General features: G+C 44.8%; 1 protein-coding gene across 1 annotated transcript in view; it reads right to left on the bottom strand.

Annotated features, from left to right (window-relative positions):
* Positions 1-19,250: 19,250 nt before the first annotated feature.
* Positions 19,251-25,165, bottom strand: part of CNTN1 (contactin 1) — a 270,079-nt gene continuing 264,164 nt past the window's right edge. Inside the window, exon 24 of the mRNA XM_087766507.1 lies at positions 19,251-21,633. Coding sequence (XP_087622633.1) covers positions 21,554-21,633 — 80 coding nt within the window. The 3' untranslated portion in view covers positions 19,251-21,553. The remainder of the gene's footprint in view (positions 21,634-25,165) is intronic.

Genomic DNA, 25,165 nt, shown 5'->3' with positions numbered 1-25,165 from the left:
GGCTTGGCACGGGCCACGTGCGACGAGTGGCTCTCTCTGCACTATAATTACCATTTCGAGCTGTGGGCCAGGAGAACTGGGCTCTCGCTGCCAGTTCCCTCACATACAGCTCCTGCAGAAAGGAGCTACAAAACTGTGTCCACTGCCAGCTGGGTGCCGGCCTGCTCCTCAGCAGTGGAAGGAGATTCCTCCAAGAGGAGTCCCACTACCTGCCCCTTGGCTGGAGGGCAGCCAAGGGACAGCAGACTGTCCCCCACTGGAGGCCATAGCTATGGGATCAGGCTCCATTTTGCCTGCTCTTTTCCTGCCCTGTGACTCTTGTATTCCTGTTGGCAGGGGCTGGTGTTTGACAGGTGGATGGGGACATGTCCCCTCCCCAGGCCTCCTCTTAGGAATGTGTTAGTGGCTGGTGGTTAAAGACAGGAATTATAATCCCTTGGGAGACAAGGATTATCCAGATGTTCCTTTTAAGGGAGGCTGCAGCTCAGACCCCATCTGAGGAGCAAGCTGGCACTACTGTCATGGAGGCAGCCTCAGCACTTCCACCCCTGTAGAAGACCGTTACCCCTGTCATGAACGTGAAGGTCTCCATGTTCTGGGGACAAAGGAACTGAACAGAGCCCTGAAATAGGTGCGGCAGCACCAAAGGGCAGTGGGGATGCAGGTGTACCCCTATGCCTACCATGTCCTAATGATTTGCTCTGTCCCGATCCCTGCTTGACATGTAAAGCTTTCTGGATCAATGTTTGAAGGCAGAAATATTTGAGTAGGAAATCTAAGTGCCTTACTTAGGTGGTCTAGATTTTCCTGCCAGATACCTCTTTCTTTAGTCACTGCCTGTTTTAGCAGTCTGCTTCATGTGTTGCAATCTGTGTCTTGCCCTTAGGCACCAGCAAAAGTAAAATAATAACCAAGTTTTCTGTCAACAACTGGTTGGAAACAAACATATTCCTAACACACCATTATTTCTTGTCAGGTGGGGAAGAAGGGCCTATAGCAGGGCAGTGACAGTGAGCCTCACACATGCCTCCCCTTTTTTTCATGTTCCCCAGGTATACATCCAGTTAGGAACAGGAAACACATAGCAGAGGAAGGGGGGGCAGAAATTTGACCTTTGTGCATGTTTTGGAGGGGTCTTTTCCCCACTTCCCTTTATTTCAACATATTACCCAAAGCACTCAGTTACACATCTAAATGCCTTCAACTTGTCAACAGAAATTGAAGAAATTGGCTCTTCTCCTAGAAGGGTATGGCTGTAGTTAGAGCAGAGCAAGATTCTTACCATAGCTTTCTAATCGAGTGTTCTCTGTGGGCATATATTCCCAGTCCTACCCTAAGTGTCTCGGAGAAAAGACATACCACCGCTGCCCCACTCTCCATAGTCATCAATTATCCAAGCCCTACAAGCAGCATTATTAAGATAGAGGAGAGCAGTTTCCCACAGATATGCTTCTCATTTGATTCTCATGCAAAAATAGTTTTCAATTAGCCAAGCGGGTATATACCACAGGGAACACATGAAGGCTCCTTGGATTACTCTGCATAGGTGGAGAAGGCTCAGCGTGGAGCTGATAGTGTGCTGTCAGTCATGGCATCAGAGTCCAAGTCCAGCCCAGCATTCAAACCACTGTGATTAACAAGGCATTTTCTGAAGCCACTGGCACACCATGAACAATATCGTTACCCTTCAGCCACTTCTCTGACTTTCCAGCCCAGGTGACCACAACATTTACAGCTGCAGCTCCAATGATCGTATGATTGAGTGTGGACAGCCTGTGGTACAAGTCCCACACAAAGGTTTGGTCACTACCACACCATAGTGTACAGCCCTTACTGCATCTCTTACAGCTTAAAAATCATACAAATCATACAGAAAGAGATCATACACTTGTCTTGGTGTATTTCTGGAAGCTAAACGAACCTGTGGCAGCTGCATCTGCACAAATGACTCCTTTGGATTAAGTAGAAGGTTGTGGCCGAAGTCGCTACGGTGCCCTCTGCTTCCCTCACTACCTTCTCCTCCTTTCCTCACTGGGAACCTGCAATCAACCTTTTGCAGTAGCCATCACTGGCAGGGTTTAAGGTTGTTTTTTTTTTCCCTTATTGGCACCCTTTGGGTAGACAACCTGTTCTCTCTGTCAGTAACACAGTCCTTGGTAGCAGACTGCCCCAAGTTTATGGAAATCCATGTGGAAGAAGCCACAAGATTTCTTAGCTGATCCACATGCCTGAGTCTGCTGTGCACCTATATTGAAGTCAAGAAGTCAGCCTGCCTTGACCTGTTTGCTGCCCTCAGGACTTTCTTGGCAACCCTGAAATTTTGCCCAGAGTAACCCAAAACAGCTTCTCACATTGTCATACTCATTCTGTGGGACTCACAGCAGTTATCTGGCAAAAACAAACAAACCCAAGACAGTTCCAGCAACAAATTAAATAAAATAAAACAAGTACCAACAATCAAAGCTGCATGGATTCTGTGGGCAAAACCCATAACAATTTATTGGCTGTTTACATTCCTTTAAAGAACTCACCACTTATTCTACAGATGTGTTTTGACGGCAGCATTTTGGGCAGCAGCCAAGCAAGGATAAACACAGAGAGCTGATGCTTATTGGGGAAACGCAAGAAATGGAGGAAGGAAAAAAAACCCTGCACACACACACACACAGAGAAAACTCAAAGGACTTTACAACTAGATCGGGAAATGAGGAGGCTATTTAAAAACAAGTGTGTAGTCTTTGAGCATTTGGAATGACTTTTCCAAAGGAACACTCCACAGCACCAGGACACAAAAGGCATGCCTACCCAGCAGGGCAGGCTGATGTGAGTTCTGCTGTCCAAACGGACCCAACATGAAGCCACAGGCCAGAGCTGCAGGGCTGCGTTAGCACAGCAGCGTGCGGCAGCTTCAGGGAGAGCTCTCAGCCCAAACCTGGTTTATGTCTGGCCAGCCTGGGGGGAGTAGGACAGACAGGTTTATCAGTGCCCATGTATATAGGCCTGGCTATAATGACTTGTCTATGCTGAGCCCATGTAGCTTGGTTGAGGATGAACTGAATGAATTGGTTAAAGATGGGGATCTCTCAGAATATGATTATTTCATTATTAGATTGAAAGAAGGTATATTTAGACATTCAAGGCCCTGAACAGTGTTAAAGTTACTCCAGGAAGGACAACTTTGCTCATGCCCTTCCTTGATGGCCGTTTCCCACTTCTCCACTACCTCAGCTTCCTCCTGTCCCACAGTATTATTGCTAAACCCTTAAACCAGGACCACAACCCAGCGCTTCTCTACACCCGGTCTTTCATGGACATCTCATTCCCAAAACTTGTCTCTGGGTTCCCCTCTGACAGCTGTGCTGCTCACCTTCCAGAAAAAAGTTCCCTAATCCAAGCCCTTTCCTTCCTGACCTTTCCAAAGAGCTCACTCAGAAACATCTCCAAAAGTGATGGTTGTAGAGATGCTGTCTCTGCGCACAAGGCCCTGCAGATTGCACGCTGCCAATGTCGGCTCCTCTGGGCATTCCACCTAGGTGCAGGACTTACTCTGCTTAAGAAATGGGGAAAACTTGCTGAAAAAAGAAAGATTTTAAAATGACATCTGGCTAGCTAGCACCCAAATGTGTCTGAACAGATACCCAAAATTAAGATTGGGTCTCTATATGCAGATTTGTCACCTGAAAATATCCATTAGATTCACAGAACAGCTAGATGAAGATAGGTCCATAAGAGGAACCAAAAGCTAGGGTACTGTGTAAATAGCCTAAATTTGAGAACGGCCAAGCACCCAGTAAATTCCACTGATATCAACAGCATTAGTGTTTGATTGTGACTGTATATAATACAAAGTCCAATAAGAGAGACAGACATAGAAAGGGCAAGATTACACTGGCTTTGAAAGGGAAAGCTGATTAAATGCATTTTCCTCAGTCACTATTTGATGTTGTCACTGTGTTTACCCATTACTCAGCCCTTCAGCATATCATGCTTGTGTTTGCCATGCTAAAGCACATAGTGTTATTCAAATAATCCAAATGCTGAACCACAAACTGGTTGCATTTTGTTGGCAAGCTGCAAAAGGAAGAGATACTATATGCTATGTATAACACAGGAGGTACTTTTTCCTAGCTTAGCCTTCTGTGTAGGGGAGAACAGTAAACAATCTCTACCTTTTAGCAATAACTCTTATGCTTTTATTCAGTTGCATTTAAGTCTTTCAGGCCCTTATCTATGAGGAGTAATAATACTAATTCCTTACATTACTGAACAGTTGCAGGGTGAAATACACTACACATAGTGAAGTGCTCCCGTACTGTCGTAAAACGCTAACCAGAAATACCCAGATATGTAGCGGGCTACCACGTTACATAAGTTAAAAGTCACCAACCTGGCTTACAAAACCTACTTATCTGACTATTATAATCTGATGAAAATATAACCTAACCCCAAAATATTTTGCCCCAGGATATTTTAAGATCAGTGGCTGATGTTACCTAGAGGCCACGTACAACTCCTGGTGGCTGGAAGGATGTCCTCCATGTGGTTAGGTACAGCTATGGAGCAGATGGGGCGTACGTAACACAGTGAAATGCTGCTGATGGAGGTGTACATCCTCTGTAGTTTAAGCTGTAAATTCAGCTCTGGTCCTACCACTCCTGGAGTTTGCTTTTCTTATAACTTTCTGACTCTGCAATGCCCCCACTACCACCACCTTCCCCTGCCCAGCGTATGGCTGGTGTTCATTTCACTCGCTGCAAGTTGATTGGGAAGGCTCTGGTTAGATGCCACAAAGGCCTTGGCCATCCTCCTTTTCTTGTCACTAGAACTGGCAGGTACCTGTGGTTATTCACATTAACATCATTACAGATGAGTTTAATCTTGCTGGCTTATCCCCCCCCTCTAGCTACATATCAGCTCAGAGTACAACATCTAATAAAAATCCAGTATTTCCATGGTCCTCACCACTGTACCTCAAGCATAAGTAGGTGTGCAGGGTGTGAGGAATGTAATCAAAGCACATACATTTAAATGCTTAAATGCCTGCATTTGCCAGCCTTGCCTCCCTGGCCTCCCTTGGTAGTCAGTGCAGACAGAGCGTCTCCCCCAGCGGGCAAGTCCGAGCGTATAACCCAGGCTCCTCTGAGTCACCCCTGGAGAAGCTACCCTCGTCCACTGACTCTGAAAGGAGGATAGGGAGACTCATTTCATAACACAGGCATCCCAGTTCAGTGCCTAAACCTTGGCAGTGTCACTATCCTCTATCCTCCCTGGATATTTTTTTTTTTTCATTTCTCAAGGGAACAAAGAATAATGAAAGAACTGCCGGTATTACAAGCAATTGAACTAAACCCAGACTAGTGAAAATATACTGTTGCCACATTGGCTTAATGGAGAAACAAGCCCTGGCCAGGAATGTGTGACAACAATGTCTAAATCTGAAAGATGGACTGGGATGATACACGGTGAAACCAACCTTCCCAACTTCTAATGAATCCTACTGCATGTATAGACCCATAAGCAAATGTTCCATATATGGGAGAAAACTGGTTGTTTTCCAGAGCATCCTCAACTCTATGTAAACCAGGAGGAGAGTGACTGAAGTAAGATCTAAAATGAGATACCAGATAGTTCTTTCATCCAGTTTTAAATATATGAATACATAAATCAATGTGCATGTTTATGTGTCTGGCTCCAATTAATAAGCACCCATCCTGTGCCTCAGGCTTCCTGACAAGCATCAGAATTAATAATTTTATACATGGAAGAATGATAATCTTGTGGTTAAGTCATTTGAAAGTTGGTTTCAGTTCTTGGCTCTGCCATAGATTTCCTGTGTGACCGTGGGCAAGTCACTTAATCTCCTTGGCCGAGTACCTCAAAGGTATGTAGGTGCCTGATCCCACCAGTTAGGCGCCACCGATATCTTCAAAAAAACATTGCTCAGCTGTTACTTCAGTCGGTAGGTGTCTAATTTCTGTCAGTAGGCATAAACAGAGGTTGCTGACGTCACCCCACAAGCTAATGAGCCGCTTCGAGGCCTTATTCAAGTTCAAACTCCTGGGTCCCCTCTGTGTCACGGCTGGGAAAGCTGGCTTTCAGCTCAGGGGATCCTGAATGGGGGTGCAGAGGACGTGCCTGCCTAGCTAGAGAGAAGCAAGCATTTTTGGCCAGGGAAAGCACTGCCTTTTCACAAGGACTTTGGCTCCTGGCAGCTCCTTTCTCAGCTGGGAAGCTTTTTTCCCATCCATCACTTGTCTGGACCACTAATTCAATCCTGCACATTCAATTAGATAGCAGGGAATTACAGTATGGGGGAAATTAGAGAAAAGAGGGAAGGGAAAGGACCGCACAGGGAAGGTGACACTTTTCTTAGCCTGGGCCAGAGCAATGCTCCCTCTGTGCCCCGTGGGAGTGGAGCAGCCCAGCAGTGCCCAAAGGCTGCTTTTCTTCACTCACTGTATCTTTTTTTGCTGCGAGCACCCGTTGCCCTCCATTTCCCTTTCTCTTGGTGCTGCTGACTTTCCGAGGGGGAAAGCTGACGTTCATCACTACCAAAGCCCTCACAACAGCAGCAATGGCCTGGTCAGTGCCGTGCTGAGTCCCCCAGGGAGCTAGAGCTGTGATCTGAAACTCCCCAAGCAATTAAGGAAGAAAAAACACCCAAACATACTTGCCCTTGTGACAGATTTGGGGGACATTTATCAACTGGGTGATAGGAAAAATCATATATTCCTCCCATCTCCAGTTACTGCATGAGGGTGGTACGTGGGGCAGCTTGGCACTCAGTGGCCAGCGCTGTTGCTCAGAGCCCCCGCCCATCTTCCCAGAGGGACCAGGGGACCTGACCGGCACTGAGTAAATCCCAGCGGGCTGTACAAAGCAGGTCGCCGTAGGCAGCTACCTCCACATTTTGCTGTTACTTTCCTGTATTTCTCTGGAGGAACAACAATGCTTTTAGACTGTTGGGAGTTTTAGACTTTGAGGACTGGATTTAAACAAGTCAGTCAAGTTGTTCAGGTCTTTAGCATATGTGCTAAGCTGAGCCAGTTGTACTTCATCCAAAGAAAGAATAAGGAGAGAAATTTTACATGGCAGGATAGGAGTAAACAGAAAATACAGCATTGAAATGAATTCCGTGGTTTAAGAAATTCTTCCAGCTAAAAACTCACTCTGTTAGCTGATTTAAGACACTGTAGACCAATCAAAGTGGTGTAGAAAATTAGATTTCTCCATACATGCTTTAATGCTTTCCATAACAATGTGTAGCTGCTAAATCTCATGAGTCATACATGAGAAAAGTGAAGATCTCTGAGCACAACTGAAAGGTACTGAGCTACCAAGATAAGGAGATTTTGAGCTGGTGAAAGTTGTTCCCTGAGGTCAGTGTCCTTGTGGATGGGCAGAGCTGTCTCTGGTGCATGTGTTGTGGGGGTAGCAGCTTCAGTGAGGAGAAAGCAGGCCCTAGTGTTTATTTCTCCTCCTGCTGAAAGCACAGAGCTCTTTTTGGCTCTTTTGCTTGCACAGCCCCACAGAAATGAGCCTGCTTGCTGCTGCTGCCTGTGAGGGAGAGTTCCCAGCATGGGGGATGCAGACCTTTCCCAGGAAAGCTGTGCCTGTCCCTACCTGCACAAACAGACACCAAACCAACCCCATTCTCTCCCAGTAGCAATAGCAACTCAGCCTTGTTCCCTGCTGTGCAGCTGTAGCCTCTCCCTTCCTACAAAACTGTAGCCAGGGAGGCACAGAAGAATTACGCAGCAAATCTCAGCTCTGCCTGGGAGGGCAAAGGCTTCCCCCAGCCCTGCAGGTCAGGCTCTGCAAGATGCCGGCTGGGATCACAACTCCCTTGGCTCTTGGCTAGATTTAATCAAGCTGGAATGAAAGCCTGCTCTAGTGAGTTCAGTGCAATGTTAAATAGACCGGGATTTGATAGATGAACTCCCCTAACACACATTACTGGAGGGAAGTTAGATCAGGGTATCTCCTGCCCCTCTGTGTTGTTGAGGAGTGCAGCACTGCAAAAATGAAAACTGAAGAACTCCTTTGTGGCTTTTAAGTTACCCAGCAAGTGCTTGGGGTGCACATATTGGGATACCGCTGTAACAAACAGAAGAAGGCAGGAGATACATAAAAATAGCACAATATTTAGAGAATAAATATTTAGAGAGGAATGAAATTCTTCTATACCTCTGCTGTAGGCATCCTCCAGAAGCAATGTTCCCAGCTAGAGTCTGCAGTAGTATCAGTCATTATAGTCAGCACCTGCCACAAATGCCTCCAGGCAGGATCAGGTTTTGTATTGTCCTTCTGGGGAGCATTTTTAATGGATAATATGATGAAAAGAATACAAAAATGTGCTGTTTAACTCCTTTCCTCTTCGGCCAAATCATTACAAAGGTTGTTCTTTTTGACAGCTGATCTAGCATATGGGCATTGACTAAGTAAACAGTGGATGTAGCCCCAGCAAAGAAATTAATCTACCTGTAGGTGGAATACTGACCACAAAATGAGGAGGAAAGGCTCCCATGGTAGCTCTTGGACTGCTCTGGGCTGAAGTGAGTTTTTTTCCCCTCTTATTGTCTGGTAGAGAGCAAATTTTTTTTTTTTATATCACGCATTATCATTTAAAAAAGAGTATATAGCCATTGCTCTTCAGGCTGTGGTTTACAGGCACATAAGCACGAAACACTTTGTGAGCTTAGTCATTATTATACCTAATGATAAGCATTTAGGAATAGTTTATTAACATCTGGCAGTCATCAGCTTGTAATGAGAGGTAATTTTAATACATCCATTCCAGAAAATTAATTTTTGATGCTTAATGGACAGAAACATTAGCATCCATAATTGAAGGACTTTTTTTTCCAAACATTTTTATTCCACATATATTACTTGTTTTCATTTTTTTTATGTGAATTACTTTTAATTTCTTGTTGAGCGCACACTTTATAAAGGAAATTAATGGAGGCTTCCTGTTATGAGCTAAACGAAGTAAAAAACCCCAAACAGATGGATACTTGAATGGGTATCTTCACAAATCCACATAATACTTTTTCATGCGCCCTTAATCAAGTGTACATTTGCATTATCTAGATTTTGCTTGCAGTTATACCACAGAGAAGCTAGGTGATTACATATTTGACATAGCTACTGTTTAACTCCTTTACACAGTTCTTTCAGCAGATTGGACACACAAATAACTTACAGATCCTGTCGGTATGTCTCATAGGAGATCAGGATCAGGAAACAGAGACAAGAGACCAGCTACTGGGGAAGATGGTCAGAGTGTCAGCCACAGACAATCCAGTTGCTGGTCAACAAAATATCCTGCATAGCCCCTTAATGATAATTACTGCCCCTGTGAGCAATGGCATACAGCTAACCACACTGGTGTTTAACACAGGCCGGTTGAATAGACTGCCCGAGCCACCCAGCGTTGGCCACATCTTTGCGGAGCAGAGCTCAGACCCAAACCTCACAGCCCTGTTTGAGAAAGAGGTATCCTCTGATAGCTGTTGGTACCAATAGTGACAGCTTTTATTCGTTCACTTCTAATGCTTACAAACTGTATCCAAGACCTGTGAATTATCTGGGCTTGTTCATTTAAAGCCCTCTGCTCCATGACCTTTTCCACCCTTGCTGCTGACCAGTGAATCCCTGAAGCTTGGCACCCTCTCTCACTGCACCCAGTTTCTCTAGGATGTACTCTTACTCTGCTCTCCACTGGCGTTTTGCAGCTCTGCAATCTTCACTTCATACCACTCTACTAGCTTTGATGCAGAAGGGAATAAAAGCCTTCAGGAGTATTCCTGACTGCCTTCTCACGCTGTTCCTAGCTTCACCAGCAGTACACACGCAGCGGACCTGATGTTCACAGGCATAACGTACTTGAGATCTTTCTCGTCTGTGATCACAAGAGCAGCTGCACATTTGTTGAGGGTCAGTATGGCAGTCCTGCCTGCCGGCTCTGCCCCCAAGCCCCGGGGCCGGGGTGCCGTGCTCCTCCTGGCTTGGCATCCCCAGGAGGTCCCTGGATCCCTTCCCCATCAGCTACGGCCCACTGCAAAGAAAAGTCCTTTCTGGACTGGGAATGGCTCACTCTGCATTTTCTCTTTTGATCCTTCCCAGTAGAGATTGGCTCAAGGAAAGAAGTGAAACCCTTGAAGGAAATACACCTAGCATGTTTGCTGAACGGGCCTGCAGAATTCACTGAGAGACGGCTAACCCGAGACATGCTTTTCTTTCCCACCTGTTAATCTTTCAAAGCCTCCTACTCAGTTAAACCCATAAACAATAAGGAAACGAAAAAAGCCCAATTACCAGTCAGTCACACAGATCTCGTTTTCACAGATCCACTCTCAATCCGCCACGCTGCGTCACTGTTATACATGAGGCACAATAACGCTAATACCCCATCTACGTTTTACTTGATTTCAGAACCACACGGATTTTTAAGGGTCTCTACGGCAAATCTGCCGAATTCAGCAGCTGTCACAGAGGGGCACCAAGACTAACCCAAACAAAGGACAAACTCAAACAACTTCAGTGTACAAAACAACCGAAACTGCACAACAGAAACCAACGAGAAACGGGGGTAAACCAGTATCAGTCAACACTCCGATAACAGGTAACACAGAACGGGTTCGAGGTGTCAGTCGGGGTGTTGTCACCACACCTCAGTACACACGACAACGACGACCCAAAGCGCGCACCCGGAGCCACTCACAACGGCGGGAAACTCTCCCTCCCGCGGGTACCCAGAAGATGTAAGTGCTGACCGCGGGGCGAGGGCTCACTCAGGGACATCCAGAAGAAATCACTCACCCGCAGGAGGCGAGGGCGCTCAGCCCCGGGAAGGTTCCGCAGGCAGCATCCCAACCCGAAGGGAGAGGTTTCACACGCCGAGCCGCCGCTTTGAGACGACCGCTCCAAACGGGGGCTGTGGCGCCCGCCCCCCCTCCCGCTTATACCCTGGGTGGGATCTGCGCTGTGGCCATCATTGGTCTCGATCCAGAAGCTTCTCTGAGCCGAGGCGCCTCATTGGCTGCGGGCCCTGCCTGGCCCCGCCCCTCCTCCTGCCCCCACCGCAGCGTGCACCGGCCTGGGGGGGGGCGGCAGAGCGCAAAAGGCGCGAAAATGAGGCGCGAAAAGCCGGTGCTCGCCATGTCAACAGCCCCCATCTTCGGGGGAGTGTACCTGTCACAGCTGCCTCCTCACTTAGTTGCTTGAATACCTTCAGTCGTTTCTGGCAGCGATATCCCTGGCAATGGCGGAGCATGGCCAGGCTGGCGACCCACAGGGCACGAAGGGAGCAGGGCAGCTGGGGGCAGCCCAGGCACTGGGCACCTCCCTGGGGACGGGGATGGGAAGGGGATGGGGATGGGGATGAAGGTGGGATGGGACGTGGGGATGAAGGTGGGCCCGGCTCAGCAGGGCCCGTGGCCGGGCAGGGCTGTGGGGAGCTGGAGACCGGCCCTGCTGCAGCGTTGTTGGGGCAGGGGCTGCCCTGGTCCTTGCCTCTCCTTAGTCCGTGTGCTCATGGACAAGCTACTCATGGGATGAAGAGCTACAGAAGGATATAACTTGGGGTTTTTCATATTCATCCCAAGAAATCAGCAGAGAACACAAGCCTGATGAAAAATTAATAGTTGTTAGACCAGGAATATGGAAATAAGAAACCACACCGCCGCTTTCTAGAAATAAACATGAGAAGGGAAATGCTTCAAATACTGATCACATATTTGTGATTTTAGAAAAGGATCTTCTAGATGCAAGGTTTTACATTGTAGTTTTACAAGTGTGCTTGCTCGTGAGATTTTTTGCATCCTGTGTTTACTTGCATTTTTTAAAGGTCATAAATGGAGTCGACTTCCTTTGAGTTTTGATTTTGTACATTAATTCTCAATAGACATCACAGCTTCTGGCATAACATCAATATTATTGTACTTTACATGCAATTATTCTCACAGTAGGTTCTAGTTCATTAATTCCTGAGAAGCTAATACTGTCAACAACACTTTGATTTTAATGATATCATTAGAAAGAATCTTTTTACTTCTCTGTTATTTCTCCAGTGGCATATTTCTCAGTACTAACTCCTTCGCTTTGGTTGCCCTGAGTTTCATCTGTGCTAGGGTGGTGCAAATTCAATTTCTCTTGAGCAGACATCCCACAGGATTTTACTTGTGGTATAATAAGGTTCAAGTATTTCACTGGTGATTAATCTAAGTTTTCCAGCATTTCGAGATCTTGCTGCAGAAAACTGTATGTTGGCCACCGTTCTTAGGCAGCAAGCCTCCCTCAGCTGCCCTTTATACTCATAGAAGGTAAGCAGCTCTCCAGACGGATCCTACCTAGTTTCAGCAATGAGCACAGCTCACCAATGAAAATACAACATAAAGTCAAATTTATGTATTTTTCCCCCCATTCCGCTATGGTATATGTTGGAATAAATGCTGGCATTCCACAGTCTGTCAGTTACATTCTGAAATTAGATGAGAAATTGTGTGTTAGTCACCAGGTAATGCACAACACATATATCTTTTTGCTTAACTTTCAGAGCACATGGCTTCAAATCCATTCAGACATCCATGACTGATGTCAAGTCTTTTTAAATCACTGGAATATATCCTTGATCTTCCAAATCTGATTCAGAGCTTTTGGAAGAAGCCTATGCAGGGCCTGACAAAAGTAAAAGTCATGCTGTTTTTACCTCTTTCTTGTATCAGAAATGTCTGGGAAATTGAGCACTTGCAACATCTCTTGAATACATGGCTAGTCCTTAAAGGACTTTGCTTTGCTTCAGAGGTTGATGAGGGATGATATTCTTTGCTGATGGCTTTATATTACCAGTGTTCAAGTTCCTAGTTCTGTTTTTCTTTTGAGAAGGGGGAGGGAGAGAAAGAAAGAAAGAAAGAAAGAGAGAAAGAAAGAAAGAGAGAAAGAAAGAGAGAAAGAGAGAAAGAAAGAGAGAAAGAAAGAAAGAAAGAAAGAAAGGAAAGAAAGAAAGAAAGAAAGAAAGAAAGAAAGAAAGAAAAAAAGAAAGAAAGAAAGAAAGAAAGAAAGAAAGAAAGAAAGAAAGAAAGAAAGAAAGAAAGAAAGAAAGAAAGAAAGAAAGAAAAAGAAAAAGAAAGAAAGACAAAGAAAGAGAGGCTAAGTATTTTTTGTCTTAGAAATACCCATTTGTCCTGGTTTCAGCTGGGATAGAGTTAATTTCCTTCCTAGTAGCTGGTATAGCGCTGTGGTTTGGGTTTAGGATGAGAATAATGCTGAGAACACACTGATGTTTTAGTTGTTGCTCAGTAGTGCTTACACCAGTCAAGGACTTTCCAGCTTCCCGTGCTCTGCCCAGTGCACAAGAAGCTGGGAGGGGGCACAGCCAGGACAGCTGACCCAGACTGGCCACAGGGCTACTCCATACCGTGTGGCGTCATGCTCAGCATATAAACTGGGGAGAGTTGGCTGGGGGGCAGCGATTGCTGCTCGGGGAGGGGCTGGGCATCGGTCAGCGGGTGGTGAGCAATTGCATTGTGCATCATTTGTTTTGTGTATTCTTTTATTGTTATTATTATTTTCCCTTCCTTTTCTGTCCTATTAAATTGTCTTTAGCTCAGCCCATGCGATTCACCTTTTTTCCAATTCTCATCCCACTGAGGGGGAGCGAGCGAGCGGCTGTGTGGCGTTCAGCTGCCTGCCAGGTTAAACCACGACTCTATTTTAGTTTATGTTTGCTGGAGGGCTGAGCACAGGGTGAGCACTAGCCGGGAGCCACCAGGTTATCACATCCCTGCAAGGATATTCTGGAAGAACGGAGGTAGGAAATAAATAAACCATGTTAACTGAGTTCATGCTCTCTGTGACCCCATGTTCCTGACAAAGTCAAGGCTTCTAGCTTGCTCAGTACTGATTAAAAAAAGACCAAGTCAGCAATTATGCTGTTTCTATATAAAACAATCCTGTTTTCCTACATCCTGGAATCAATAAACCCCAAAGGAGCGGGTGGTTGTGCTGTATACCAACATGCAGTTACTAACAGTGACAATTTATGCTATTTTCTAGGTCATTTGTATTAGTGTGTTTGGCTCAGTCTTGAGAATTTGAATTATTGATTCCTCCTTTGTTTAAACAGAATTATTTTGCCCTCTTTTCTCCTGTACCACTGTCTAAATCCTCACATCCACAACATAACAGAAAAGTCAGTGCTGTGGGTTAACGATAGAAAACTCGGCTGAGCAGAACCCAGTGGAGTCACTCTGCCGGCTCTTTCGTGGCTCTGGGAGCACAATGTTTAAACCGCCTATGGTTTGTGCTGCCACAAAAACTGCAGAGCTCGTTTCTGGTTTTTTATGCTTAAGGGATTATTTTTTGTCAGATTCTGTTGCAATCCCAGCACATGCTTTAACCTGCTTCTACACGGCCCACATATATAAAGACACCCACCCCCTATAGACCCCTTTGTGTCCTTCCATCACCTACATTTTACTGGAGATCAAATCAGGGACTGAAGATGCCTGAAGGGTCTTGGGATTTGATGCCAGAGGAGTCAACATCTTGGCCTTGGCACACGTTTTGGAGGCCTGCAGTGGTACTGCAGTGCTCCGGCAGGGCAGGCACAGAGGGGCTTCGTGGAGACCTGCCTGATTTTCTACAGCTCTTTTGAGCTACAGGTCAATCCATAGGAAGCCTGCTATGCATTAGAGTTAAATGAAGTTAGGTAATTAACTGCTTCAGAATGCTGTCATAAAGAAGCTGTGACTGGTGCATGTGTCTCAGCGTTTATCGCTAAAAACCTCCTGGCCTTGTCAAAAGAGCAGAGAAAACGATACACGATTTCATGCATATTATTGGCTAAACGTAGACTCGCAAGACAGATGGCAGTGGTTTAATGATGAGGCGCAAGAGGTGGATGAGCAAAGGCCTCGTCACACACAGCCTTGCCCTAAAGCCCTGTGCATGGCCCCATCCCACTCCGAACGGCAGATACAGGTAAGCGAGTAGTAGGAGCTGAGCTTTGCAGAACCTACAGTCATCCTGAAGATTTTGAACAGAAAACTAAAAAACCCGTGTATCTGGTAGTGCCAGCCCCAGGACACAGACACCTCCGCTGCCAAGCGGTTGCAAGGGGCCCTGGCATGGCTCGGGGCTGAGCCATCCAAAAACCAATCCTGGGAGAAGCGCCGGCCAGGGACAGTGTCTAACGGGCCGTTTGGATACAACAGCCCTGGTGTGGATAGGACGAGGTTTTTAGCAGAGTGGAAACACCATTTTGCTCCACCAGTACAAATCAGCCGCCGTGTCCCACGAGTGCTACCGTGCTGCAGAGCGGCTGCTCACGGGGAGCTGTCTGGACAGGATAAATCCCTCGAGCTGAGTGCCTCTGGGAACTTTGTGCTTTTATATCTTTCTCCCTGTGAGAATCAGAAATGAACGCCACCGCGCAGCTAATCCGGTTACTGGCACGGGGGTCGGAGCCGCCCGTGCTGCGTGCTCCTAAAGCCTGCTCGCTTCAGGGCTCAGCTGCAAGGGGAACGCTGCCTGCTCCGCTCGTCCGCCGGGCGCTGCAGTCCTCCCTGTTCACATGACGTGGGCCTTAATCTGGGAAAATATTTGCTCCTCTCCTCCCGTTGGGGTGGGAGGAGAATTCAGTGTCTTGCGCTGAATGCATCATTTCTGAGGCCAGATCACCCTCCCCATGGCTGGCCAGAGGCCTGGTGCTCTGAGGACAACCGCCCCGCTCGCCTGCGTGCCCTCCACCACCCTGGGGTCCCGCCAACCAGGCATTGCCCGAAGGCTGAAACGCCGGCCTGCAGCTGGGTAATGACCCCTCGGTGCCGTCCAGCCCTGCTGACTGCGGCACCTGCCAGCCTGGCGCCGCGTGCCCACTGGACCACCAGCGAGGATCTGAATTTGCCTGGAGCTGAGCAGACAGCGGAGAAGAGGAGGGCTGGCACTGGGCTGTCTCAAGGCCATAGAAACACTTTGCTATGCGCTGCTTTCAGCAGTGACAAATAACTGAAGGATGGAGGTGACACTGTGACAGCCATCTAGAGGGGACGATGCCCAGCCAATACCTTCGTATTCTCTGTTTAGATGTGCCTTTTTACCAGCATCTGATCTTGCATGTTGTTGCATGTTGCATCAGATAGCTACCATTTAGAGCTATGCCTCCTTCATAGCCAGTGGGCAAGCACATTTGGGGGAGTGATTTGTCTGTCCTATTTACTCGTCTAATATAGGATGAGGTTAAGTTTCCTATAAATGCAGCTGTTTCATGTGGTTGCAGAGGAGAGTTCCCTCTGAAAACCATTACCAGTGCTGGCTGTGGACTAGGGTGGGGAAGAGGGAGAAGTCAAGCAGGTCTTTAATTTTCTCCTCTCCGCGCTCATCCCTTAGCGCCGTCCAGGGCAGGGTATACTCCCGGGCACAGGCATGGCTGCAGTTGGAGCTGTGCACCTGTACCGTCCCTCCCAGCGCTCTTGGGGTGAACCTCCTGAGGGGAACCAGCCTCCAGCCCCGTGCCTCTGCTGCCAGCCTGTCGATCGCCTCCTCCTGGCAGGTGCTGGGCCTCTGTGACAGACATTTTTTGCCAGGGTAATTATCCCACTTTCCCACCTCACACCAGTTAACCCCATGCCAGCATAGCTGCATTTATGGCAGACGCTTTGCTGACCCAGCATTTTGGGCTGGGCGTTGTCTGATTCTTTTCTCTCCAAGATGACGCACGGCTCTGCCACAACTCCCGAGCGCTGACCAAGCCTAATATTAAAATACAGAAGGGCTGTATTGCTACACTGTGATCCGCCGTGAGTAGAGGGCAGCAAGTAGGTTCAAATCCTCGGAAACAGATCGCTCTAGGAATCAGAAGGCACTGTGCCTTTTCTGCTGCTTCCTTTGGGAGAGAAAGAAATGTTTTCATACCTTTTTGTGAAGCAGACAGTGGCTGTGACAACGCACTAAATACCAAAGGCATCGGGTTTTAAAGAGACTATCAGGCTCTTTAAATAGAGACCTGTGAAATCCACTCATCAGTGTGCTCACTGGGGGTTGCCTGTGGAAGTTACCTGCTAAACCATGAGTTCTCTAAGTCTTTTGGGGAACTAAAATTGGCACAATTTCCAGTGTCATCCATATTAATCAAGAGATAGACCAGAGTCAACATCAACTAAGGTGAAGGAAACACTTTTCATGTGTCTTTTCAAGACATCCTTTAGAGCAGACTTGGTTAATTGGCATCCAGGTAGAAGAAAAACATGTTGGCCTGTCAAGAAGAGGAAAGACAGTGCTACTTCTGCTTGAGATGTAAACATTATTTTTTGTTTCCCATTCATGTGGACTTTTGTGCTTTCTGTCCTTTCTTCTGTTTTTGGAAATAAGAAGGATGTTAAAATGACAAAACAAAAGCAGCGAGTGGTAGAAAAGTTGAAGAAAAATGGGTCATCTCTGGAAGAAATGGAGAGGGGCAATCTTCTTCTGCAAGACCTCGCTGCTCTGTGCAGAAGGCAGGTGGTTCCCACATAGGGCCCATGTCCTAACACCGTAAAAAGATTCCACTGGACGACGTGTGCAAGGATGGAGCATACACAAGTGCTAGAAGCTACAGAAATTGATACTACTGCCAAAGGAATATCCTTAGCCCATGTTGTACTGTCGTAACCCGAAAGACAGACGTTTCTGTGATGTATTTAAATAAACAGAATCTCCACAGAATAGCATTTGGAACTATTTCAAGAGCTGTACTGGAATGTATTTGGGTATTACCTGATGTCTGTTATTTTTATTTTAATTCCAATAGGAAGTGTAGCTTTATGCAATGCTGAGGCAGATCAAGACTGGAAGATCTGGTCTTCAGCCAGTTATCTAATATTTAAAGCCATATTTTTTATCATCTTCTGTAGCTAGAGGCTCTGAAGTCTGGAAACAAAGTTGTCTCACAAACAAAACCAAGCTGTTCTTCGAAGGGTGGAAAGAATGAACCTTTTCTCCCATGGGTTTATGTTCTGTGCCCCGGTCTTCCCCTCCTCGCTGTGTCGCTGCCAGGATCTCAGCTTCTGCCTCCTGCAGCGCCGTGTGCGCGGGCCTCCCCTCAGCCGACGCTCATCCCACGATGTCCAGCCCCTGGGGAAGGCAGGAGCAAGGCGAGCCCTACCTGGCTTTCAGGTGTTTGCTGGCCGGGCATCCGCCAGGCCGAACAGAACAGGTAAGACCAGCGGCCATGCTGCAGCCGCCTTCAATGCAAATTCCTGATTTAAATCTCTACCTTCTACTCAGACTATGACTTTCTTCAGGAAGATAGCTACTGAATTTGTCTGCCACCGCCCAGTAAGTTCGAAATCATTAACAGAGAACTGGCAGACAGACACTCAAACCCTTATTTCTCTTAGAGACCAAGATAAAAATACAAAATGTACCTAATCAAAGTAGTAACAATCTCCTCCTCCCCAGGTCTGAGTCCTGCTTCCATTGACCGGGCAGTCTGTTAGGCGCGGGGCACGAGGAACACATTCTCTCATTGACTCTTCTCATTTGCTGTCTCTTAAGACAAATGAAACCAAGTTCTGCAATATGACCGTCAGCTTCACCAGCTTCTTATACGCCACGTTTTGTGCGTTTTAGGGCCTGAATGTGACCCCTCAAAGACAGGCGGTATCTCAGTCAGTTACACTCGATGTCACCTCTTGAAATGATTGTGATCACACACAGCATTTAATCAGTACAAAGTTTTGCCATTTCAGCCACCTTTGTAATGTATCTACTGGAGTAGAAAACATTACCGGAAAAAAATACTCTGCTTGGTTAACTCTTGCTTCCAAAAATGCTGAAGAGGTCTCGGGAGACTCTCTGTCACTGATGTTAAGGAAATCTTTCTATCTACATGACCCATAACCGAAGCAAAACAGCCACCCTTATCCCACAAAAGCTCTTTAACTCCAGCAAAACCCACAAGAAGGCAAGGCAGGGGCACACAGGACCTCATTCCATCCACACCTTTACTGTCACAGATGACCACAGCACTGTTACGAAATTAGAAAGCTCCAATCCAAAAGACAGCTGTTATATTTTGAGTAACATTAATACATTTATTTAATTGTAATTTACTTTTCATTCATAAAAAGGACAAAGCACGGTCCTGCTCTACTCATTTGAAAAAAAAAAAAAAAGATAAAAAGTAACTAAAAAAACAGTTCAATATTCATCAGTATCAAATCATAGTAATATCAAGTCTCCTGAAATATAAAGAAACAACAAATATGTCTATCTATATAAACTTTAATTAAGAACCTTGCGTTTTAAAACAGATGATACATTAGTTAGGTTTTCTTGACAACAATTTGAAACTGCAGGTCCCAGTCAAATTTACGCAATTATGTGAAACAGAAAAATCTCCAACTATCTGATCAGTATTTGAGACCTACCTCATCTGTGTTGCTGATTTAAAAAAAGAAGTGGCTTTCCCTCCCAGGTCACTTCCATGCAAAAACGGAACAGTTTTGCTTTTTACAGCATGTATTAGAAAAGGAAAAGGCAATCATGCATTTGGCAAAAGATTTAGCTGTGGTTGTAGATTATATAAAAATGAGTCGTACTGCAAAAGAACCAAACCAACTGAAACACAATAAACCACATTTTTTTGTACAGAAGGCTTACAGCATATTCGTTTCTTATGTATGAAGACAGCTCATTTCTCTTTCAAATAATTATACAATTTATGAAACTCAGTAGTGTTTGACACTTTGACATTCCTCTATAGGGAAGTTATCACTTTCACCTATTTAAAAAATTTTCGTCTTGTAACAAATAGTTAAAATTAAACTAAACCAGTATTATTATTGATATTTCTTAATGAAGACTCTACACTTTTACATGTAAATATATAGTACAAAATTATACAAATAAAAGAAGGGGGTGTAAATTATTAATAGACCTATTCTTGCTTCATGTAAATATTATTACGGACCTCTACAGTATCAGTTCTAAAAAGATAAAATCTATTTCTAAGTAGCTAGCAAGGTTGTGCTAATAAAATATGATTCAAAGCTTATAATTCTTGAAGCATCAGACATTGCACTATTACTTGAGCCAGCAGATTCAATATCACTGTGTTTCTTCAACATTCACACTCAAACTAATTCCCAGCACACCATGGAAAATGAAAGGAATGTGCATTTCTTTAACAACTTAAAAAACCCAAACAAACCAACAAAAAAACCCAACACTGAAACACTCTAGACACAGTCAGAACAAAAACATTATCTCTAATCGAGTTCCCATTTTGCAAAGGCCATAGTAAACACTCAGATTCGACTAACAGTTGGGATCTGACTGTCATGTATTAACACACAGTTGGATCATTCAGGACTCTATCAAATAGGGAGACGGTCTCAGAACTTTAAAACTCTTATTTACAACACTATGAACATTAGAATAATATCAAGTTCTTGAAAAAGCATATAATTCTCCCAAATGTACACCTTCACTACAGGAAGGTAACACCTGGCATCTGCAGCATAAAAATGTAAATATAATAATTTTTTTACTGTGCTACTCTGTTTTTGCCATTTATTGTATATCTTTTTCTTTTTTTATATTTTAAATCTTTTCACTTTAAAAAATAACATACGTTTCCTACCATTTCATGGTCCACTTGGCTGATCTTAACATGGACTCCATCTCCAAACTCCTAAGTGTTATATTGCTACCTTAATAATAATAATAGTAATAATACTAAATCAAAACCAATACATTACGCTGCTTCCCTGAAAGCTGACATTTCACTCCTAAAATCAGCAACAACGACCATACGGGAATTTTTCAAACAGAACTGTTTTAAGAAAAGAATAGGGTAAATCTCGTGTCAGTGAAGTACAGGGCAATTCCTTTAAGCTGAGCATGCTACGCGTGTCTCGGGTGTTCTGAACAACTTTAAAATAAAAAATTCCTTGACACTGACTTTTATTTCAAGTCCTTCGAATTCTATCCAATAGCCTCAAGAAATATAGCTCTAAAAAAATGACGTTTTTGCTTTGACTGTCTCTCTAAAAACCAGTAATCCCAATAAATGATGATGGGGCCATTCAAAAATATGTAGTACACAAAACATATAGGATAGTACAGACAGACGTAGTACTCTTACATTTATCACATACAATCAACATTTCAATCTCTATTATATTTCACAATTTGTTATTCAAGTTAAAGCACCTACGTATGGTGATTTTACTTTCACTGTACAGCCTATGTTATTGGGTTTTAACACTGTAACTTGCCCCATTGGACCGAATCATGCAACTGTCACAGATCAGCATAAGTGTTTTATAAGGCATATTGGAACAAGTTAAAAATATTTCTTAGCCTTTCAAAAGTTGATTTACTTCATGAAGGAGTTCCTGGATGCCTCAGTCCTCTTAAAGTTCATAGGAAATCGGTAGGGTAATTTATTTTAAGGGGTAATTTATTTGGCTTAGGATGGTGCCACAGGAATCAAAAAGAGTCGTGGTCCTCATCTTCAAAGGGAGTCCTTTGTGTTAGGCGGAGGACAAGGTAAATCCAGCTACATTCAGAATCCCGAGCAGGCGAGGACACCCAGGGCAGGCACCAGCAGGACCAGGAGCAGAGGCGGTACTCCAGCGGTGGCACCTGCGCATCAAACAGATAACAACACGGTGTTGGTCTTACTTCAGTATTACTCATGGCGGGGGGGGGAACAACCCTGGATGCGAGCAAGAACGCAGGGTACGAAGGCTGGAAAACCAGCTGGCGTATCTCAGCACGGCCCCTACCTGTATGGATAATCTGAAACGGACAAAGAGATTTGCTACAGTACAGCGAAGGACTCGCTCTTTTGTTCTGCCAGAGCTGTTTATGCAGCGTGTTTATACAAGCAGCAAGGCCATTCAGAACACATCAGCTTATTTTCATTTGGCCGGTCCAACAAGCCAGGAGGTTATACCAGGAGGTAAAAGGTCAAAATAAATATTTAAACATGTGAAAACAAAATTAATGGAGTCTTTCAAATGTGACGAAGCAAAGAGACACCTTTGGAAATGTTAATGTTCCTATGATCAGCAATAATCTGAGAGATGTCAAAGAGCCTGGTCCGTTTGTTTACCTGCCAGATTACAAAGTCCAGATGGCTGACTTCTAGCAGTGTGGCATTTACACATTTATGTCTCTTAAAGTCACAAAGGTCTTTCTTAAACAAATATTTTAAGACAAAAAATATTAATTGACAGCTTACAAACTTTACATGACTTGCTCGGGCAAACAGGCATAAGAATTGGTGTTATGTTAAATGGCTTGTGTTGCCATGGTCCAGCTCCCTGTTAAGAAGCATCAACATGAGAAAATGACCCAGCCAAACTGATACTGACTGGCAGCCTGCCTGTCAGCCCTGGAGATGGGCCAAAGGAGCTGGAGAACGGTCTACTCTTTCATCGCATTGGGCTCGTCTAGGTCAGGAGAGTAGCGTGTAGGTGGGCAATGTGGGACCCAGCTTACTGCTCGCCTTGCTGGTGGACACAGGCTAAGGACAGAAGTGCTTGCAGCTGGTGGCGACAGTCCTGAGGAGCTGCTGGAACCAACCCACTTCACAGCTCTCCAGCAAATATTCTTCTAAATGAGGAAAAACCAGACTGAAAAGGTAACATGCGAACCAAACAGCACGGATTTCAGCAGGCGGCCCTGTTTTAGCTAACAACAGGCACAGTATGACAAATTTCAAGTATTCTTTCATAGAATGTAAAGTCCCAAAAGAGCATTCACATTTTCTCATCAGACCTCTTGCAAGGACAAGTAAATCACATCATCTGGCCCAGCACCATGCAGGCTCCTAGAAAGACAGATCTGTAGGTTTTACGTGTCTGCCACAGAAGTTTCTGCATCTTTCAGGATAAATAAAGAGCTTAATTCTTCATTTTCTGTCTATCTCAAACCTCCTATTAATAAGGTGCTTTATTAATTATAAGTTAGCAAAACAAGATCCTGAGTGTGAAACAAATGCTGGTTTGAAATCAGAATTTGGCCAAATAAATATTTGTAAGTTATCTTCAAGCATTTATTTCTCACAGTATTTCCTACCCACAATAATAAGGAGAAAGAAGGAAACTAGATGGAAATGAAACTGACTGATAACAAAAAACCATTTCTTATAAAATTTGTGGATTAAGTCCAAATCAGAAAACTCCAGAGTTCCCTGGCTCATTGGTTAGCTGTGGGTATATGGAAGTGATGGTATTTAGTCATCTGTGGTTCCTACATACATAATTGCAGGGATTTTTTCTGATGGCCTTTTCACAGTATGTCTCAATACACTGTGGGTTTGACTTCCTTCTGATCAGCACCTTCTCTGATGTCCCATACGTGTACTATTTGCAGGTCCAAGCTGAAGGCTTTGTCCCCCAAACAAGGCGTGCCTAAGGATGCTTCTCCTCTTTGCAGTCATTTAATTGAGCCTTCATCTGCAGCTCCCCATGTTCACAGCACTATCTCCTCTCCTCATTTGGCTTTAAACAGCCCCACTCCAAACAACAGCAGTTTTCAGGCAGTTGTTCGGAAAGCCAGTTGGGAGCATGTCTCAAACTAGAGCGCTCAGTCTCCTTTCCCCACAGCTGGCTTGTGACAGTACTTCCCAACTAAATCCTGAGCATTGGTACAGCGGGAACAATCATGTTCCACCAGATGCATAGTACATGTGTATGACTGGAGAGAGCTGGGTCTAAAGACACCTTTCATCCAAGATCTCTCTAGAGAAGGTGTTAGAGGAGTGTGCCCTCCCCAGCCCAGGAACAGAAGTATGCTTATGAGGTGACCGCATACCGCACGAGAGGATGTGCCTACAGCTGTCCGTATGCGCGTATGTACAGCTTGTCACCTACCAAATCATTAACAAAAAGTGGACCATAAGCCTCTAGCAAACAGAAGGCCTGACGTGTTTACAGTTGGCTTTTAGTAGTGAATTTAAGTGCTATTAGAAAGGCAGATCTGAAAGGCAGTGTGTCCTGACCCATGGCTGAAGCTCTATGCAGACCCCATCAGGGATATATTCAGAAGACAGCCTCCAAGACGGAGACAACTATTTCCCCTCCTGTTTCTACCACAGAAGGTGGAAATGTGTTTTTACATGATCCTGGTTTCTCCATTGTCCCACCATGGAGAAAGTCCACAGCATCTGCCCTGAAGCCAGAATTTTAGGGCTTTCCCTACAGAATTTATTTTCAATTTCAGCTGTATTCTTGTTATTGTCCCCCTTCTTTCTAGGTCTGCCACCCTCCTCCTCTAGACTCTGGTCCTCACTCACATCAAGTCTTTCTGCTGCTCCGCGCTCTTCCCTGTCCCCCAAACTAAACTCCACCCTTTTTCTCTTGCTTCTGATGCCTAAAAACTCTTCTCTGCTCCCATACCCATCCTTTCCCCTACTGCTCTCTGAAGTCAAGATTTCTTCCTAAGTCCTTTCTGATATCCAAGCACTTGGAAAACCAAGACAAAAGACCTAGCAATCCTTCTTCATCAGCTCAATTCAGCTGTAAAAAGCACATTTTGATGAATAGTACATTTTTCCATAGGAAGCAGTATATCCACCTCAATGAATTTTATGCTTAAGATGAACGTATGTTCGAACATATTCTCATGGAGAGCAACTACACATTTTGGCAACGTGAAAGCATGGGGGTATATTTATCTGTACTTTTTAGTGATTTATGAGACACATTAATCTTTTCTGGAGTCTTTATCCCTAAATATCAAAGTAGTGGTTCTTAATAAATGAATAATAGCCATAGAAAAAAAAAATCCAGATTTCATATTTAAGAATATCCACAGAAAATGTATTCTGCCTTTGTCAGACCAGGATAATGCAGTTGGAAAGACACAACTAAACTCATATTTTGAATGCTTCTGGTGAAGTTAAATGATGAGCAAGTATGAGGAAATTTTTATTTGCATGTAACTATTCTACAGGAAAGAGAAAGGAATAATAAATCTTCCCCGAGATGTGATCACTGGCTCCAGAATTAATAGTTAGCAATTCACCCCATTACAGCAGTTCCTTACAAGGTTTAGGCACTGTTGCAGAGATATGTGTAACAGCTCTCCGCAATGAAGCAAATCCTACCCTTAGACAGCACATGAACAGGACATTAGGAGGACAAATGCACATTAAACAGATCATCTC

This window comes from Nipponia nippon, unplaced genomic scaffold, assembly GCF_047370975.1.
Source record: "Nipponia nippon isolate SJK-2023a ecotype South Korea unplaced genomic scaffold, ASM4737097v1 scaffold_3, whole genome shotgun sequence".
In the NCBI taxonomy this organism is placed as follows: Eukaryota; Metazoa; Chordata; class Aves; order Pelecaniformes; family Threskiornithidae; genus Nipponia; species Nipponia nippon.
Note: the sequence above shows the minus strand (reverse complement) of the source record. Positions and strands in the feature narration are given on the sequence as shown.